General features: G+C 41.4%; 2 protein-coding genes across 2 annotated transcripts in view; one reads left to right on the forward strand and one right to left on the reverse strand.

Moving 5' to 3' along the window:
• Positions 1–3350: 3350 nt before the first annotated feature.
• Positions 3351–12037, reverse strand: psma7 (proteasome 20S subunit alpha 7). Its single transcript, XM_003220667.4, has 7 exons — positions 11842–12037; positions 8282–8408; positions 7286–7410; positions 5884–6006; positions 5240–5359; positions 4867–4929; positions 3351–3891 (listed from the first exon to the last, which is right to left on the reverse strand). Exons 1-7 carry the CDS (start codon positions 11935–11937, stop codon positions 3796–3798), a joined length of 750 nt encoding a protein of 249 aa, XP_003220715.1. The 5' UTR covers positions 11938–12037; the 3' UTR covers positions 3351–3795.
• A 1251-nt stretch (positions 12038–13288) lies between these two features.
• Positions 13289–21184, forward strand: part of ss18l1 (SS18L1 subunit of BAF chromatin remodeling complex) — a 42629-nt gene continuing 34733 nt past the window's right edge. The window contains exon 1 of the mRNA XM_003220672.4: positions 13289–13648. Coding sequence (XP_003220720.2) covers positions 13580–13648 — 69 coding nt within the window. The 5' untranslated portion in view covers positions 13289–13579. The remainder of the gene's footprint in view (positions 13649–21184) is intronic.

The raw sequence follows: 21184 nt of genomic DNA on the forward strand, positions 1-21184 counted from the left end.
TAGCTCTTCTCGTTTTGTTCTGTTGCCTAGCTGTCTTCTGTAAGCCTTATTGTTGGAACTCAAAATGAATAGAAATGATCTATAGAAATGAATAGAAATGACTTGCAGTACTGGGAAAATATACTTTGGGTGAGAGTTGATGTCTGTGCTTGGATTTCATGCCAGCTAAAGGTAGAACCATGAAAACGATGTAATGATTACTTTTCCATCTTGGTGCATTTTAGCATGTAAAAATACATTGCTCTAGATCAGGGCTTCTTAAACCTTTTCTTCTCACGACTCTTTTGACCCAAGACTTTTTACGTGGCCTCAGGCATATAGGTATGTAAAATAGGTATAAAAATCAAACATTTACACATTTGCATTTGCAAGCCAATTTCCCTTTTTTTGAAGTACAGCTGAAGTATCTTCTGCACTCCACTCGAAATACTGCACAACATATACATGTAAATGTCTAGAACATCCAAAAGTTTAGAATCCTTTTATTGCCATGTTTTTGGGACCCCAACATTGGGCTAACATCTGGGGCTGGGACTCTGTTTCAGATGTAGTGCTCTTAGATGGGGCTGTAGCTTATGCTAATATTACATCCTTGAAATAAAGTGTATGGCAAAAATGTAAGTACTACATTCAGTGAAGTAGACTGGAGTCTATGAAACCTTTATGAAAGCATATTTTCTTCCTCTGTGTCAAAGGTGATGCAGAATTCCTATATATCTTTGTCCTGTTAAGAATGTCTTCTAAATTAAGACAAGTAGTGACTTGTAGTTTGGGAATTGTCTACTGAAGCAGCAGTGAGAAGGAACTAGGGAGCAAAGCTTGACATTCTGGCCTTCATTAAATATTATTTCTGAGCCTCTAGAAATGGGGCACAGTCCTGCTGGATTATGAGGACATGGGACTGCAGCCAGGATCTGCCCTCTGCAGATTCAAATGCTCAGTGGAAGGGCTTGATTTTCAGGTTATGTGCTGCAGCTGACCTCATTCAGCTGGGTGCTGCGAATCTCAGTACAAGTATATTCGTGGCAGATGGAGGTAGTAGCTGCCATGCAGAGAAAGGAGCAGACAAATCTCCTTCAAAGCATCCAAAGTACAGCCATCTTAATCTGGGTCTAAGCCATAAGGTTTTCTTCTACCAAATGAAATTGAAAGTGACCAAGTAAATATAAATATAAAGGTAAGGAGTGGATTTCTATAGTGTAAGTTGCATCCTAAATTTGCAAAGTTTATGCTTCCTGTTATTAGAGAGATGGTATAGAAAGCCTTTCTGCACTGAGCATAGAGTGACACAAAGCTTCTCCCCTGGGGGAGAAGAGCGGTATATAAATTAAATAAATAAAATAAATTAAGCTTTTCCCCAATATGCACAAGGACCACGTACTTCATAGAACAGGAACACTGTACAGTTTAGGGGCTTGGCCCCGTGTGGCTTTTTTCCTACTAATATAAGAGAGACAAGGCAATTCTATGTGACATTCAGAAAAAAATGCAAGGACTTGTTTGTGAAAAGATGTAATGTTACAGAGTATACAGCTCCATGACTGACCGTCAGTGTTCTAGGCTTTTTCCATTCATAGCTGTCATTGCAACAAAAATTCACTATTTTTCTTGAAATAAAATGCAATCCAATCATAATGTAAGAAGCCATTTCTTTAAAGCTTCCTAAGATCTGGTCAATCAGTGTAAAAGCACCAGAGCAGGGTGGCTCTTAACCATTTTTAAAAAAATAAAACAATTTGGTTGTAATATTCCTAGCTGTTTCTTCTCCATATATGACCTCAACCCTTCCCTCTTTGTTTCCTATAATATACATTTCAAGATACAGACTTGCCGATACAGCTGACCATATAACAGCTAAATATAGTTGTTAGTCCTACTTACCTAGAGTGGTGTAGTGGAATCTCTGCAGTTTGATATCTGGATCTGTGCCCACAGACCAACTGTGACTGACTACAGAAAACATTTCCTGGTATAATGGGCTGCTTTTTGGCCTAAAAGTTCTAAAAGAGCCAAAGTTAGTATTAATTGCACATTATACCACAATATGTAATGGAAACCAGTCTGGAACATACTCAACAGAAAGGCTACCAAGTACTACCAAGTTGGATCACATGCACCTCCACTCTGCAGAGACTCCAAACACTTTCGTAGAAACCCATTCATTCCCTACAGGAGAACATTGGAAAAAGGCCTTTATCTCTGGTTGAAAGAAATCGTGCCCTCTACCATTCCCTTCCAATACTTTCTTCTTTTCTATTCCTTTGTTTTCCAAACTTACACTTCTGAAAATTGTCCTCTCTGCTGTCACTTCAAAGAAATCAATCAGATTAATCTGCCTAACTACACATTTACTTCTATTAATCCCCTTGCTTGTGACAAAGTGGGGGACCACTCTAAGGAATACCAACAACTTAATGGACAAAAGCGTATTTTAAAAATCTCCTTTTTTAAGGACTCTAGAAAGCTAGGCAAAATCACGAGAAAATAAATGAATTGATAATTTAACAAGTTAAACATTAAGTTAATTCCAAGCTGTCCCTGGTAATGGGCATTGTAATGACAAAATCTCCCTTCAGTAAAGCTTCATAGTGTGATGACCTTTTTAATTGAGCACAAATTTAAAGAAAACTAGAGTTCATGAAGGCGTAATTTCTCATTTATTCTTCTATTAATGAAGGTGTAAGTTGCAGAAGGCTCAAGGGACACATTGCCCCTGCATGGAATCTCTGAAGGCTACAACACCACCCCCATTTTTACATTGGTTTTCACTCTAGTTCAGAATGGCTGCATGGGGAACAGTTTTAACCACATCTCAGTCTGCAACAGATTTTTAAAAACACAGTGAACCTAATTGATTGCTATTGCTTTACTGTTCTAAAAAAGATCTTTTGAGTTGAACTCAAGACAAAGATATGGTACTGCAAATCAGAGTCCAAGGGGACATTTTGAGCTTTTTTTTTTTAAATAGATGTGCTGGTAGGCATTGGAACGTTTGGAGGGGGCATCTGTAGACCATCGGTTGTGCCCTCCCCAATGAATACCTACTGAGATGCCAATAGGAAAATAAACAATTGAGCCTACTTATCGGGTATTGGGGAAAGCACATCCAAGTGAAAAGCTAATTTATCATAAAAGGATTTTTAGTGTAGTATTTCAGTGACACAAGAGATGTAAAGGTATGTTTTCACATTTCCAGTTTTAAACTGTAAACCTAGAAAAAAAGCACAACTTAAAACTGATAAAAGGGGAGGGGGATCTTCCAGTCATTGTTCAATTTTTTTGTTTACTTTTGAGACTGGAAAGCCACAATGCAGTTATTAAGCCAGTTCAAAACTTCCAGAGACAGCAAGTTTAAATTTTATCTTTAATACCCAAGTGCAACATTTTTGCACCACCTTGTATTATGCTGCAATTTTTCCAGCAAATATAGAGCTCTGATGTGACTAATGAAAACAAGAGATGACCTGCAAAATATTAGAACATACACATTTACAATGGCCATTAACAATTATAGAGCATGACTGAGTAATAAAAGGCATTTTCCATGTCAAACTTTGGGTTGTTGATCTGAAGCAAAACTTTCTACTTACTATAGAAAAAAAAAACTATTATGACCACGTGGCAGTATACATTGAAGAACAGAGTCTTAAAGTAACAAGCTTAAAAAACAGGTGGTTTATTACAGGCCTCTTAAAAAGGGCTTCTTGAAACAGCACAGGGAAATGGAATGCCTCTATGTCTATACAGATTTCATGGCTGATTTAAACATCCAGATTAGACAATATATTGTATGCATCATGTTGTTGTTTTCTTCTGTTTCTTCTTCTCATTTTCTTCCTTTTCCTTTTCAATTTCAGCAACATACTTTTCAATTTCGTCAGGGCTCAGAATCTGAAACAAAAATGGAAAATGTTAGTAGAACTGACCCTTAAAACCCCTTGCAAACTACTCTGAAGGGGGAAGTGCTTGACTCCAGATTGGAAGGCACTATTGCCTGAAAATACGCAGGATGCCTCTCGGGATTTAATGAGATCGCATCTCACCCATTCTGAGACCTATACAAGTTATTGTTGCAGCCTAATTTAGGGTGTTGATTTTGCCCTGTAAAAAAGCCTTCACAGCGTAGAGCTCAAGTATATTAATGGTCATCTTATACAATAACAATCAAAAAATAGTTCCAAGATGTTTGACTGAGATGTCAATCAATCACAAACAAGGGAGATTATATATTCTGAAACACAAGGAGAAATAAAAATGTAATATCGGCTGTTTTCTCTCCTTGTTTTCAAGGGGTATTCTGCCAATAATTTTATTTGTCTGTTAATGTTAACTAGTTTAGTGTACTCTAATTAAGGAGGGTAGTACACAAATATAGAACAAGTGACCTCCTCTGATCTCCCAGGCATGCACTGAAATGCTGTTAACATATTCATGCATCCATTGGAATCTGGGTCTCTTATCTCCCAGCTGGGATTTATCAAACTGCAGTTACATTCAAATGGGACTCAGCCTGGACGGCCAGCAGAGGAACAAAAGTTGTATGAATTCTTGCCAGTAACTGTTTTAGAACACAACTAAGGCATAAAGATTCCTTAAGTGTTGAATAAAATCCAGAAGACTGATTTTTCAATGCTCTGAATTCTTTTAACACTAGTCAGCAAGTACTAGTGGTACTACTCCTGCTGATTTCAGAAAAGAAATCAAGAAATGCTGTCACGGAAGTGATTGAAATGGTGATGTGAATGTAGGAAACTGGTTTGAAAATAGCTTATCCTGTTAGTTGCTTATTTGAATGTCTGTCCTATTTGTGAAAGCGGAACGGGGGGGGGGGGGGGGGTCAGAAATGCAACATTAAAGACATATTACCTTCAGAGGCTGGTTTCTTCTCATAACAGCAAGCTCAATATTTTTGCCACCAGACTGCACAACCTTAAATGTGGAAAATTAAGAAAATGTTTGCATGAGGTTTCTTTAATCTAGTAAACTTGCAAAAGAAACCTACTAAATAATTGCAGCCTAACAGTACAAATGCAAAATTGCATTTCAGAATAAAACTACAAGTAAATAAAGGTATTTTTTACAAACAATATTAAGATCAATTGAAATGTTTAGTTCTCATTTGTGAAAACCATTCTATAACCAAAGATCTAATCTTACAAGAAATTCTATAGGACTGTCCAGATGGCTAACTGGCAGAAAAGTGAAATTTAAAATTAAAACAGTAAGAACATTCACTTACTTCAAGCAGAGCTTTGATAACAAGCTTAATTGTCAAATCATCTGTTTCAATTGCTTCATCAGTATAGTTTTTTTCCAAAAATTCACGCACTGATTTTGCTCCTCTGCCAATCGCATTCGCCTAAAATTAAAAAGTTCATTTAGAAATGTTTGCAAGTTATGCGTTTAAGCAAGACAGTGCATTTTTCATTTATGAAAATTATTGTATTTATTTATACCCTGCTTTCTCTCTTCTGAAGGAGACTCAAAGTAGCTATTCTGTCTACACAAAGGTTTACAACAGAGGTGACAACACTGAAAACTGAAATAGTGCCAATACAAGATATACAAATATGTATCTCCATCTATTCATGTGTGCAAGAATGTGATTATCAGGAGAATACTTATCTTTAAACACTCATGAAGCACTATTTTCTTTTTCAGAATGGGAAGCAAAGAACAGTGGGGAGATGAAAAAGCAAGGCAAGATGGGTAGAAACCATAATACTTTGGACATATCAAAAGGCATGACTCACTAGAAAAGACCATGGGCATACTTTCTAGTAGGTTGAAGGAAAGGAGGTTAAACATGTAGATAGGATCTAGTTATATAAAGAGAATGCTTCAACCCTTTTCATCTAAGCAAAATAATCAAGTTCGACTCACCTTCCAGGCATGGTATGTACCAGAAGGGTCAGTCTGGTACAGCCTTGGAGTTCCGTCAAAGTCAAATCCCACAATAAGGGCAGAAATACCAAAAGGCCTGCGTCCATTACTCTGGGTGTACCGCTGGGAAGGAACAGTAACGTTTTGTATTATGCATGGAGGCACAGAGAAATAACGCCTGGAATATAACTTGGACAATCCTGGATATTCTTCTAAACTGGTTGATAATTGAGAAAACAGTCATAATCTTCTAATAAACCACTTAAAAGTAAGCTACAGATTGGTCACAGCAATAACCAATTTTGGAATTCTGTCTGATAGCAATGTGTGATAAAGTCATGATTTCTGACTAAGTGAAATACTGCTACTATGATCCTGTATACATTCATCTGGGATTTTCTGTGAAGATCAGTGGAACTGACTTGATCTATGCCTTGAAGTCAGACACATACATATGCACTGATTCCTCCTCTTTATGAAGTCAGAACTGTGATGCATATTCAATGAAAATGCCAGAAGCAACCAAATACATCAAACAATCAATGTGTTACTGCTTCTATCAATGATTCTTCCTGACTACTGAATTTTATAACACCAAAGTATAGAAAATCTGAAACGAAATTAGAATTCTAGTTCTGTTAAGATTTTTTCACATACAATTCTGGAACCTGTATTCACAAAGTAGGCGATCCCTCGTAGTTCGAGGATGATGGTTTTCCAGTAATTTTTCTTGGAAGACGCCTGTGTGTGATTTTTTTTAATGTGTGGAGGTCGGTGCACGGCCGGTCAACACACAGTCTTCACAGAGTGAGGTCCCAGCAGTGGTGTGATTAACATAACGAGAGTGGCTTCTCAGTCTGTTGCAGCCTTCTTCCGCCTTCACAGCCATTGTAAAATGTACCATGTTATCCTCCGCCTGCTCCGCCGTTGAGGTCTTAGAGTCTTCGGATTGTTCTTGGTCTGGATCCTCCCCTGAGGCCACTCCTGGAAGTGCATGACTCCAGTGGTTGTGCCCTCAGGTTCATTGGAACACGCAAGCCCCCTCACCACGGCAAGGTGACAATCCATCGAGGGGATTCACAAAAGTCTTTATAGATCTCTGGGTATGACTCAGCTAAGACAAAGCCACTACATAAAACTATGAGAAAATATATTGTACTCCAGAAACCACAATGATAATTCCAGGTACTAACAACAGACAAATACTATTCCATATTGTTTTTTACTATTTTTGAACCAGACATTCTACACATCATCTTCTAATCATTTTAGCCCCTACCCCCAGCAGCTGCCTTATATTCTGTTTTTGGAATTCACTGATGGATCAGGAACAGCATGCCCTAGTTGACAAGCTTTTATCGACCCCCTTTGTTTCTTGTTAATACATTATATTTATACATACCTGTTTAAGGCTAGCAATATAACGTGTAATATACTCCACAGTGACAGGATCCTCCACTGTAAGTCTATGGCTTTGACATTCCACTCGTGCTCTATTTATAACTATCCTGGCATCTGCTGTGAGCCCTGCAAAGGTTGGAAAAATGTCATTTAACGTTCTGGACATGGCTCTTCACAGATGGACCAGAATATACCCATTACCCTCTTAATTAATGGCAGCTCATCCAACAAACAAACATCGTTATTCTTTATATATTACATGCAAGTAGTTCAAATGGAGCCCCTCCCCCAGTCGTGCAGCGTGTCAAAGTGCTGAGCTGCTGAACTTGCGGACCAAAGGTTCGCAGGTTCGAATCTGGGGAGCGGAGTGAGTGCCCGCTGTTAGCCCCAGCTTCTGGCAACCTAGAAGTTCGAAAACATGCAAATGTGAGTAGATCAATAGGTACCGCTCTGGCGGAAAGTTAATGGCGCTCCATGCAGTCATGCCGGCCACATGATCTTGGAGGTGTCTATGGACAGTGCTGGTTCTTTGGCTTAAAAATGGAGATGAGCACCAACCCCCAAGAGTCAGACACGACTAGACTTAATGTCAGGGGAAAACCTTTACCTTTACCTTAGTACAAAGTTTAAGGAAAAGAGTTGGGAAACTATTTACATTTTAATATAAACTAATCAGAAGAATTAGATTACTTGATGATAATATTGAAATAACTTCTATTTATTTTTTGTCAAAAGCAAAAGTGTACAAGCATACACAACAGTCCCTTTGCTAAGCAGTCTTCAAAACATTCTGAATCAAAGAAGCAAGGAGAGAAATTAGTTTCTCCTTTCTCAACTTGTACCATACGTTTGTTAATATGCAATCTTTTTTGCAATTAAGATATTTGTAAAACTGAAAAAGGCTTTAAGATAAAAGGGATCACTGCATAATGTTTTGTACTGTAGCAGTTTTCGAACCAATCATAGTTTTATCCCCATGAATTAGTTATAACAGTACCTGCAAAAGCCATGCAGACATTGTCATCAAGGGCGCAGATCTTTCGGACAGTTCTTTCATCCTGAAGTTTTGCCACAGATTTCTTCTCTACACCAAGAACAACAATATCTTTTCCACGCACTCCAACCTTTGATATTACACAAATTAGAAATACTTTATTTTCCATGTTTGCCTTAAACACCATAAAATCTAGGCAGCTGTATCTTTAAGCAATAATATGACGAGAGCCAGGTAGTATAGTGGTTTGAATGTTCAGGGTTAAAATCCTCACTCAGAGATGGAATCTCACTAGGTGGTCTTAGGCCAGTTATACTCTTCCAGCTTCAAGGGGAGACAAAGGCTATGTCCCATGAACATATCTTGCCCCAAGGCTTGCCATAAGTTGGAAATGACTTGAGAGGAAAAAAACCCCAGTATCTTATGACCTTGTTTTTCCAAATACAATGTTAAAAAAAGTTTTGAGTTAAGAGAGCCTATCATGTTCTGATAATTTTGCTTTTTGGTTTTTCTGAAAAAAATATTTTGAGAATACATATTCTTCAGGACTCAAAATAATTAAATAAAATGTTAATAATGAATGCTGACATTTATTTTCCTTAAGGCTGTACTATTTTTTTTAGAAAAAAAGAAGCAGCAAATCACATTGTTTACAATGCTACAGAAATATGGAGAGGGGAGTTAGAAAGATATCCATTTTTTTTTAAAGCATGGCAGATATTTTCCAACTATTCCAATATATTCAACTATTGCCTGGTTCAAGACTAAGTTCTGATGTCCTTTAATAGTTAGACAACTGATAATTTCTGTCTGCTGTTGTTACGAAAAATTATACAATTAAGTTTTCGTCATTTTAGTCATACATATGAAAGCAAATTTATACCTAAGATAGCATTATCTAATTAGGGGAAAATTTACAAAATATTAAGAAAATAACATTTATATATGAATATGCAGCCAGTGCAAATGTAGACAATATGAAGCATTTGATTCCTTTTGATTATTTGCTCATAATGTTTTTGGGGAAAGAAAACTATTCAAGAAACATTTTAGTAATGCACAATCATTATATCTTTTGTTTTCTGAGTTAACTTTGTGGATTCACTGAATAAAATTTCCCACATCCAATCTCAACCCCACCTAACTGTTTCTATAGCAACTGGCGACAAAAGTGCTTCCCTGTCTCTCTGCTACACCCTTCTATCCAATTTAAGTAGAGTTGCAAGACCACAATCTGTAGCATCAAATAATAGGCTCATTTCTTTCCCAATCACGCTTTCTCACAGTTGTATTATTCTTTATTAATAGACAGTCCAGTGATCTCCACGTTTCAGATAAGGTACGTTAATGGACACCAGAAAGTTTCCATTTCATAGTTATATTTTCAGTTAATACACTACTTGAAATATTCCCAACCACCCCAACTGTATGCATGTTAACAATCACAAGCAGTTTACATAATCTGCAAACAGATTCTGATGTGTATGTTGCAATCTGAAAATGAAAGTAGTAATCGTGAATATCTAAAGGGGAGGGAGAATACAAGACACATCCCAAGCAAAGGTCTGGCCTACTGTACATAACTGTAGAGTTGTAAACTAGAAATAGGTGACTTCAGCATTGAATACTTCTTTCCTCAAATAAACATACTGGAGAGAAAGCTTAACCCCAGTTCACAAGGCTGCTACAAGTCAAATAGGAAATGATGACACATTCTTACCAAACATCCCACTTTTCATTTGTGGGGCATTTTATCAGGTGAGCAAACTGACCCACAGAACAAACTGGATCAGTCCACTCTACAAGATCAGCATTTTACCATCTTATGCCACTGTATATACAGACTAATGAGCACATGGTTGAGACATCACAGTCAAACCTCTCCTCCTGTATGCTTTATATTGTGATACCCTGCTTGCAGAAGGAGTAGGTAATAAAAACCAAAATTCTAATCTCTTGACTTGGTTGATTTTAAAGACTGCCTATCACTCTTCTCAGATGCCAAGTAGGTCTTCCAATTCTCACCAAAGTTTAAAGAGGCAATTCTTAAACAGTCCAATATACCCACCTACAGTGGAACCATTATCAGATTTTGTATGAGGCTGGAAAAACAAGATTCACATTACATACTCTCTTATTACAGTCCACTTCCAGGCTCAATTTAAAGTACTAGTCTTGAGCTGTAAAACCCTATTATTATTTGAAGGACCCTATTCTTACTGATGAATCTATCACCCTCACCAGTGCATCTGGTGGGAACATGGGCATTCTCATAGGTTGTCCCTAGGTTTTGGAACTCTCTTCTCACAGGTGTTAAGACTAGTACCCTCCCCTACTTTCTTTGAGAAGACATCCCCCCCCCCTTTTACAGGAATTTGATTACTGATTGTATATAGGCCCATTCCACTTAAGCAGTGTGCTGGATTTCTTTAATTGTTGTACTGGTGTGGGAGTGTGTATTTAATGGCATATATTTAGTTTTAATGTTTTTGATTGTTTAATCACTTTTAAACTTTTGCATTTTGAACAATGTGTCCTTTAACTATTGCAAACTATTTTGAATCCTGAAATGGGAGAAGGCAACATATCAATATAGTAGTAGTAGTAACACTCTGGCTCCGACACTTTGTCAGCCCAGTTGGCTTGTCACAAACTGCCTTTTTACCTTTAATGATTTAACTGTTACTGTTTAACTGTTTAGATCTATTAGTAAACATGCCCTAAATCAGCGGTTCCCAACCTGTGGTGCCCAGATGTTTTGGCCTTCAACTCCCAGAAATCCTAACAGCTGGTAAACTGGCTGGGATTTCTGGGAGTTGTAGGCCAAACACCCACAGGTTGAGAACCACTGCCCTAAATGTTTGATTTATATATTTACATTTCAAATTTTTTTAGTTGTTCTATATGTACACCTGATGTTGTTAATGTTATTGTTTATAATTCAATCTGTTTGTGATGTTATGCCGGCATTGAAGGTTTGCCAATTTTCTGTTGTAAACCACCCTAAGCCCCCTCGGGGAGATAGGATGGGATAAAAATAAAGTTCTATTATTATAATATTATTATTAATAATAACAACATTGTTGCTGTGTGCCTTTCAATCATTACTGACTTACAGTGACTCCGCGGCAAGCCTTTCATGGGGTCTCGCTGACAATAGTTGCTTAAGGAGAGGCTGCCTTTGCCTTCCTCTGAGGCTGAGAGAGTGTGATTCCATTTCTTTATAGTTGTCTATTTCTGAGATATCGCTTTTACTATATCCCAGGCATGGGCCAACGCGGGCTCTCCAGGTGTTTGGACTGCAACTCCAACCATTCCTAGCTGTTAGGAATTATGAGAGCTGCAGTCCAAAACACCTGGAGGGAGGGCCCAAGTTGGCCCATGCTTGCTCCAAAGAGAGGCCATTCCACGCTTTTCTCTCCATTATGGTGGAAGGTAAACAGTGGGAAAAGCGTACAGGGAGAAAATCCACGCCTTTTCCAACATGGCTGCAGTTGAGGCCTTCCCCTCTTTCCCTCCCTCCCTTCTTCTTTCCTTCCTTCCCCTCAGGACCCGCTCTTTACCGCGGTGGAGCCTTTCTTCACGGCCTCCTGCGCGTACTCGACTTGGAAGAGGTGCCCATCCGGGGAGAACACGGTGATGGCCCGGTCGTAGCTCATGGCGGCAAGCCTGACTGAGGAGAAACAGCCAGCCCTCGAAACAGCACCGTCACCTTCCCTCAGTGCGCAGGCGCGGGCGCCGCAGCTCTCCCCACAGGCTGACTTCCACAAACAGCGCGGCGCATGCGTCGAGGACGTAAACCTTCCCAATACACGCACACGCACACACGCGGACCAATCCCGTTCCTTGCTAACATAGCGACTAAAGGGATTGGCCGGCCGGAGAGCAATCTGGCCCCGCCCCCTTTTCCCTTCGATTCCCACAGGGCTTGATCGGTAGCTGAGGCTTCTGGGAGTTGGAGTCCAAAACACCTGTTAGGTTGGGAATCACGGCAAGAAGGCTAAGGAGACTTGAGTGACGTAACGCTAATGGCAAGGCTGAGGAGAGTTGAGCGACGTTGCGGTTGAAGAGAGTTGAGTTACGCTAATGACGCGTCTGAGGAGAGTTGAGCGACGTTGTTAATAGAGCAATGAGTGGCGTTACGCTAACGGCGCAGCTGAAGAGACCACAGCGACGTTACGCTAATGGCGCGATTGATGAGAGTTGAGCGACATTGCGCTAATGGCGCAGCTGAGAGTTGACTGATTCTAATAGAGCGATGACTTTACGCTAACGGCTCAGCTGAGGAGAACTGAGCGACGTTACGCTAACGACGCGGTTGAAGAAAGTAGAGCGACGTTGCGCTAATGGCGCAGCTGAGAGTTGACTTTTCTTTTCGTGTCAGGAGCAACCGGAGTTGCTTCTGGAGTGAGAGAATTGGCCGTCTGCAAGGACGTTGCCCAGTGGACGCCGGATGTTTTGATGTTTTGTGGGAGGCTTCTCTCATGTCCCCGCATGGAGCTGGAGCTGAAAGAGGGAGCTCATCCGCGCTCTCCCCGGGTGGGATTCGAACCTGGCAGCCTTCAAGTCACGAGGCTTTTATCCCCTAGGCCACCGGAGGCTCCGAGAGTTGACTGATGCTAATAGTGATGAGTGACTTTAAGCTAATGGCGCGTCTGAGGAAAATTGAGCGGCATTGCGCTAGTGGCGCAGCTGATAGTTGAGCGACACTAATGGGGCGATGAGTGGCGTTGCGCTAACGGCGCAGCTGAGGAGAGCTGAGCGACTTTGCGCAGAGGACGGGGATGGCGATGGTCCCGCCTCTCTCTCCACCTGCCACCCCCACGCAATTGGCGTAGCGGGGCCGGTGCTTCCTCCTCCTTCCCTTTACGCAGTTGGCGCAACGAGGCGCTACTATTGGCACAAGGCGGGGAGAGATGCGATTCGCTTGCGACGGGAGAGCCAGGGTCTGGGCTGCACCATGTGCCGGGGGAGAGGGGGGGAGGCGGAGGGGGCGGGGCCGGGCGGCGCAGGTGGCTCTCGGCTGCCTCGCGCGCCTCCTTGGGGAGCGGGGGGGCGCCCAGGTGAAGGGAGGGCGCGGAGGAGGGGGGCGGGCGGGAGCCGAGAGCGGAGCCGGGCGCTGCTGGCGAGGCGCGGAACGTACCAACTGCGCGGACTCCCCTCCTCATGCACTGCGGCGGAGGCTGAGGGAGAGCATAACAATATCCCCACCGCACGGCGCCGTTGTATTGACAGGGAAAGGAGGAATACGGATAAGGAGGAAACCAACCAACCAACAGGGAGGGAGAGCATCCCACCATCATGTCGGTTGCCTTTGCTTCGGCTCGCCCCAGAGGCAAAGGAGAGGTCACCCAGCAAACTATCCAGAAGGTAATGTTGTCATCGAGAGCCTTGCCTTTTGTGCCATCTCATCATCTCATTATATCCATATCTATATCTATTCATCTATATATACCTACGTATCCTTCTCTCTCTCAGTGTGTGTGTGTGTGTATATATATATATATATATATATATATATATATATATATATATGGTCTATATATATATGTGTGTGTGTGTGTGTGTATATATATATATTGTGTGTGTGTGTATATGGTGTTTATATATATGATGTGTGTGTATATATGTGTGTGTGTGTGTGTGTGTGTGTGCCTATATTCTATATGGTGGGGAAGAAGTCTTGCAAGGGTTGGAAGGAGGAAAAGGAAGAGGAGGCTTTAATTCTGCTCCTGATCTGCAAAGGATGTTGGAAAGCAGGATGGATGGACCTTGGAGGAAGGAGGAGGAGGAACAAAGCAAAGGTGTTCAGATGATGGCAAGATCTCTCTCTCTTTCTCTCTCTCTCTCAAGGATCAAAGGGGGAGATGGGCATAATCTTACGCCTCGCTTGCTGCTTTATCCCCATCCCTTGCAAGGATAATGCTTGCAACGCTCAGGGGTGCATTGCAGAAAGCAAGCCGCAAGCAGGAAGGTTGCATTTAAAGAGCATAAATCAAAGAAGTCAGAAGCCCTCCATGGAAAGGGCCGTGCGTTGTGCATTATTATCTTTTGTATTTCTCTGCACATTTAGGTTGGGTGGGGGGACACGTTACATAGCGTGGTGACAGATCTCCCCCCTCTGCTGGTTGTCTTAAAGGTCCCCGATGGTGATAGTTGTGATGATGAAAGGTATTCAGCAATGTGTTATCGAAGGCTTTCATGGCCAGAATCACTGGGTTGCTGTTAGTCTTTTGGGCATGTTCCAGAAGCATTCTCTCCTAATGTTTCATCCACATCTATGGCAGGCATCCCCACAGGTTGTGAGGTCTGTTAGAAACTAGGCAACTGGGGTTTATATATCTGTGGAAAGTCCAGGTTGGGAGAAGGAACTCTTGTCTGTTTGAGGCAGGTGTGAATGTTGCAATTATAGAATGATAGAGTTGGAAGAGACCACATGGGCCATCCAGTCCAACCTCCTGCCAAGAAGCAGGAAAATTGCATTCAAAGCACCCCCGACAGATGATCATCCAGCCTCTGCTTTAAAGCCTCCAAAGAAGGAGCCTCCACCATAGCTTGATTGGCCAGCTTGATTAGCATTTAATGGCCTTGCAGATTCAAAGCCTGGCTGCCTCCTGTCTGGGAGCATCCTTTGTTGGAAGGTGTTAGCTGGCCTTGATTGTTTCTTGTCTGGAATTCCTCTGAGTGTTGCTCTTTATTTACTGTCTTATTTTTAAGTGTTTTAAAATACTGGTAACCAGATTTTGTTCATTTTCATGGTTTCCTCCTTTCTGTTGAAATTGTCCACATGCTTGTAGATTCCAATGTCTTCTCTGTGTAGTCTGACACGGTGGTTGTGAGAATAGTCCAGCATTTCTGTGTTCTCAAATAATATGCTGTGTCCAGGTTGGTTCATCAATTGCTCTGCTATCATTGATGTCAGGTGTCTCTGTCATGCATGGGATGATTCTGTCATCAGATATTTCATATATGGATGAAAGGGAAGTCTATAAATCTGGGTTTAAAAAAGAAATCTATTGTAAACCCACCTTAAACTTCATATGGAACAGTGGTTCCCAATCTTTGGGCCTCCAGGTGTTTTGGGCTTCAGCTCCTTCAGTTCCTAAGCTGGTAAGCTGGCTGGGATTTCTGGGAGTTGAAGTCCAAAACACCTGGAGACGCAAAGATTGGGAACCATAGGTATGGAAAAATAAGGCAGGTGTTGCATTGAGTTCAAGTTTGCAATGCTCCTTTCTCAAGAGGAGAAGTCAGAAGGTGCATCTACATTGTAGAATGAATGCCGTTTGACTACACTTTAACAGCCATGACTCAATACTATGGAACCCTGGGATGTATAGTTTGGAATGAATGCAGTTTGACTCCACTTTAACAGCCATGACTCAATACTATGGAATCCTGGGATGTATAGTTTGGTCAGGCACCAGCAATCTTTGGCAGAGAAAGCGAAAGAGCTTGGAAAATGATGCATCCCATCATTCCATAGCTGTTGAAATAGTGTCAAGGTGCATTCATTCTACAGTGTAGATGCACCCAGAGAGAGAAAGACAAAGCAAGCAAGGGGATGTGCCATCCAAATTCTGTCACCTCTTCTCCTCCCTCCCACTTTCCCCTTTTCCCATCTGGAAATAATGGAAGAGGTGGGGAGATGTCACTGATGAGTAATTGATGGGTTAATGCTTAAACAATACCCAAGATTTGTTTTTCTTTCATCGGGCCTGCTTCCCACTGAGTCCCTCCCTTCCCTCTGATTTGCCAGTGCCAGGCTTCCAGCTTTGCTTTAGAATCGCTAAGGAGTTTCTCTGCCTTCAACTCATTTACAACATATGGGGATGCTAAAGCAGGCTTGGGCAAACTTTGGCCCTCCAGGTGTTTTGGACTTCAACTCCCACAATTCCTAACAGCCTACCGGCTGTTGTAGAGGTTGTAGTGGGCCGATGGGCTGTTAGGAATTGTGGGAGTTGAAGTGCAAAACACCTGGAGGGCCAAAGTTTGCCCATACCTGGTGGAGATGCACCTAAGCCAATGTTTTGTGTATTGTGTTGTCAAAGGCTTTCATGGCCGGAATCACTGGGTTGCTGTGAGTTGTCCGGGATGTATTTGTTTATTATTTATTATTTATTACATCATTTCTACCCCGCCCTTCTCACCCCTCAGGGGACATGTATGGCCATGTTCCAGAAGCATTCTCTCCTGACATTTCATCCACATCTATGGCAGGCATCCTCAAGGTTGTGAGGTCTGTTGGAAACTAGGCAAGTGGGGTATATACCCATGTAATAATATTCAGGGTGGGAGAAAGAACTCTTATCTGCCTGAGGCAAGTGTGAATGTTTCAATTGGCCAGCTTGATTAGCACCGAATAGCCTTGTAACTTCAAAGCCTGGCTGCTTCCTGCTTGGGGGAATCCTTTGTTGAGAGGTGTTAACTGGCCTTGATTATTTCTTGACTGGAATTCCCCTGTTTTCTGAGTGTTGTTCTTTATTTACATGTTCATGCATGTTCTTTCAAATCACCCAAGTTAAGAGACAGTAAAAAAAACTGAAGTTCAGTGTCCACCATAGGTAGTTAAGCGCAATTGCAAGCAAAACACATTGATTCTGTGTCTAATCCTTTAACAAGTCATCTTGACTGTTGTGGGAGAGGTTGCGATCCATGCCTCGCAAACAACATTGTGATGTTCTTTGCTAGTACAAGAACATGAAGATCATCGTGCTCCAAGGGATTTAGTATCAAAAGGGACCTGTGCATTTCTCCTCCTGAAACTGGCGGTGCTTTAACATGCTTAGCACTCAACAGTACTTCGTCCTGGGTTACCTTTTGTTACAGGTTGTTCATTGGTACTGGATTATGGTGGAGCTTAGCTGCCAAAGCTACTTAGGAAGCTGGCACAATACCGGGAAGTTGATCTTGCACCTCAAATAAACTTCATGGAGCGTTTCAATTCTAAAAATTCTTGGCATTTTGAAACAGGTGTCAAGGAAGGGAGAGAAGCTTGTCTTATATCAAAATGAGCTTGCATGGGTTGTCTTCCAAACATATTTACTACCCTTTTAATAATACCTATGGAGGATCTGTCTGGTTTTATTTCATGTCAAAAACATTGCTAAATAAGTATAAAACTGATAAAGATAAAGAGAAGACAAGCAGTTAAATACATTTTGACTAAAAACGGGCAGCAGCGACAGTAGTGTCTGTAGCTTTAAACAGTTCTTCCTCTGACCTGTCTGGTCATTAGGATTGACAATGATGTATGTGTGTATGTGCCCTCAAGTTGCCTGTTCAGCTATAGCCACCTCATTAATTTTAGAGGGGGTTCCTGAGGAAAGGGATACTCAGAAATGGTTTTGCCAGTTCTTTCCTCTAAAATAGAGCCTTCAGCACCTGGCATTCATTGGTAGTCTGTCATCCAAGTACTAAGCAGGGCTCACCCTACTTAGCTTTCAAGATAAGACAGAATCTGGTGCTTTTATGAAACATATCTTACCATAATCAGGGCTAGCAGACTTATGGCCCTATAAATGTTGGACTCCATTTTCCATTGATGAGAATTGTATTTTATCATTTGGCGAGCCTCTGTCCATGTGATTTGAAGACCAAAGTTAAGAAAAATGGCAGATGTTATTCTTAATTCCAAATTGCCTGAATAAATATACAGTTAAATCCAAATACAGTAGAGTCTCACTTATCCAACATAAACAGGCCGGCAGAACATTGGATAAGCGAATATGTTGGATAATAAGGATGGATTAAGAAAAAGCCTATTAAACATCAAATTAGGTTATGATTTTACAAATTAAGCATGTTATACAACAAATTTGACAAAAAAGGTAGTTCAATACATGGTAATGCTATGTAGTAATTACTGTATTTACGAATTTAGTACCAAAATATCATGATGTATTGAAAACATTATCTACAAAAATGCATTGGATAATCCAGAACGTTGGATAAACGAGTGTTGAATAAGTGAGACTCTACTGTAGTGTGTTGGATATGTCCAACATTATATTGCCGCAGTAGACTGAGATTTTTTTGTTATATCAATAGCATTGGTATATTGATAGGTAAAGGTAAAGGTTTCCCCTGACGTTAAGTCCAGTCATGTCTGACTCTGGGGGTTGGGGCTCATCTCCATTTCTAAGCCGAAGAGCCGGCCTTGTTCGTAGACACCTCTAAGGTCATGTGGCCAGCATGACTGCATGGAGCGCCGTTAACTTTCCGCCAGAGCGGTACCTATTGATCTACTCACATTTGCATGTTTTCGAACTGCTAGGTTGGCAGGAGCTGGAGCTAACAGCGGCCGCTCCCGGGGTTTGAACCTGGGACCCTTTCGGTCTCCAGCTCAGTGCTTTAACGCACTTTGCCACCGGGGCTTGCTCTTCATAATTTAGCTTATTAAACTCTTTGGGTCCTAAAATTACCTTCCACTGCTCCCTTGAAGACTGATTTGGTCTGCAACATACAACGACTTGTAGAGACACAGGAGCAGAACACATGCTTTCTGTCTTCTTTTCAGTAGCAAGTCATTTAGTAAGTACCATGCAGAAAGAAGTGTGAAGGATCTCTAAACTGCCTCCGGTTAAGCCACTGTGTATACAGAATATGTATTCTGCCAGCAAATTGCCAGTACCATGTTATTGTTGTTGTGTGTGTGCCTTCAAGTCATTTCTGACATATGGTGAACCTATTATGGGGTTTCCATGGCAAGATTTGTTCAGAGGTGGTTTGACATTACCTTCCTCTGTTTCTGAAAGGATGTGACTTGTTCAAGATCATTCACTGGGTTTCCATGGTTGAACATTGATTCAAATCTTGGTCTCCCAGTGTCCTTGTCCAATTGTCAAACCATTATACTATACTGGCTTTGTTTTGGCCACTTACCAATGGACAAAAGGGAAATGTGCGAGAAGTACCACGTCTCTCTTTTCTGTTCCTTCATCTTCTGATTCCCTTTTGTATATGTTATTTCAAGAGGCACAGGGTTGTCGGCAGGGTTTATTGTTGCAAAAATAACTAGAAATTGAGCTCACTCTTCAGTTTCCGCTTTATTTCTGGAATGTTTGAGTGGCTCAAGTGCTGTTATAGGAATACTTAACATTGGCAATAGCACTTGAGAACCTTCAGAACATACTTTTCTCAAGTTAGTCCATCTAGTCCACTACTGCTGGCACTGACTGGCAATGGCACTCTCTCTCTCTCTGGGGTTTCAGGCTGATTTTTTTGTCTAGCCTTGGGGAGTCATTACAAGGGTGGGATGGGAAGAGGGCACTGCTCCTTCAAATATGAATTCTTCTTCATATATATATATTTCACTCATGTATTTCCCAATGCCAACTGAAGTTTGAAGTTACAGCAATGCTATAAATTTGAGGACTGTGGATGTAGAATAAGTTTGATGGAGCCAAATTCATTGCAGGGTCAGAATAATTTTTGGGGGCCCATCATTTTGTTCATCCAAAGCAACACCCCTGTAGAAGCCCAGTCTAGAGATATTGCAGAATTGAACCAGGGACATTGTTTGAGGCAAAGGAAAATTCTCTCGCTGAGACATAGCTCTTTCCCATATACAATATAACATGTATGATGATTTGATTCAAATGAAGAAAAATATAGACAAGTTGGAGTAAGAAGGATGAAAACAAACTTAGAGAACAGAACATATGAAGAAAAGTTGAGAGAGTTTGACATTTTTATCCTGGTGAAAGGAAGACTAAGGGCGGCATGATTGCCTTCTTTAAATGTCTATAAAGCAGGCATGGACAAACTTTGGCCCTCCAAATGTTTTGGACTTCAACTCCCACAATTCCTAATAGCTGGTAGGCTGTTAGGAATTGTGGGAGTTGAAGTCCAAAACACCTGGAAGGCCAAAGTTTGCCAATGCCTGCTATAAAGGATTGTTATGAAAGAGGTGTGCAGGCTTGTTCTCTGCTGCCCCAGAGATGGAACGAGGTCTAATGGTTTTAATTTACAGTATGATAGAATTTGATTGAATGCTAGAAGGGCGTCTTGACAGTGAAAACATTTAAGCAACGGGACCTAGAGGGGTGATGGGGTCTCTTACTCTAGATGCTGTCCAAAAGAGGCTGGACAGCTCCTTGGAGGGAATGCTTCAGATGGAGTTCCTGCAGTAAGAAGAAAGTTGGACCCAATGGTCAATGGGGCCCCTTCCAACTCTGTGATTCTGTTTTTTCAACATCTGTATGTCATTTTCATTGAATGTGGGAAAGGGATTCCAGTAGTGAATGTTGGGGGAAAATTGGATAGAACTGGAGCAAAAGTGAACATGTCTAGCCTTTTTCTGCATATGCCTTTCCCCTGTGTTCTGACATCTTTTTATTGCCTGTCTTTCTGGCACACCCCTTTTGACATCCTCCTTTTTTGAGATATCTTGTCAAAGATCTGAACCACATCTTGGAAACATTACATTTTTTGGAGACCCAAGGTTGGTGCCAATGCCTGGACTGGTTGAGCACTTGCCAAGGATGAGACTTGAACAGGGGCATCACTGCCAGCTTCTAGAGCTTGCTCTTCCTCCCTGCCTATGGGTTCTCCTGGCTGAGGAGGATTTGAAACCATGGTCTCCCAGAATCCTAGTCCAACACCTGCTCTAATAATTGTGCCCAAATGGAGACAGAACAGTTTCGAAGATCAAGCGTGCCCCTTCAGAGTATCTCACCCAAACCCCAACCTAATCCTTAAGCTACCACCATAAGGCACATTCCCACCTCTGCCAGTGGTCAGATACATAGAATACCAGTACCTGAAATAGATGGACAGTATCCTCAAGTACAGGTCTCCGTAGGAATGAGCAGCTTATATGAGCTGACTTGAAACAGGTTACATGATTATGGCAGCCATCAAAGATAACCTGCTTCATGACCCACTGACCTATGAAGGAAAGGAAAG

The sequence above is a fragment of the Anolis carolinensis genome, chromosome 4 (assembly GCF_035594765.1).
Source record: "Anolis carolinensis isolate JA03-04 chromosome 4, rAnoCar3.1.pri, whole genome shotgun sequence".
Taxonomy (NCBI): domain Eukaryota; kingdom Metazoa; phylum Chordata; class Lepidosauria; order Squamata; family Dactyloidae; genus Anolis; species Anolis carolinensis.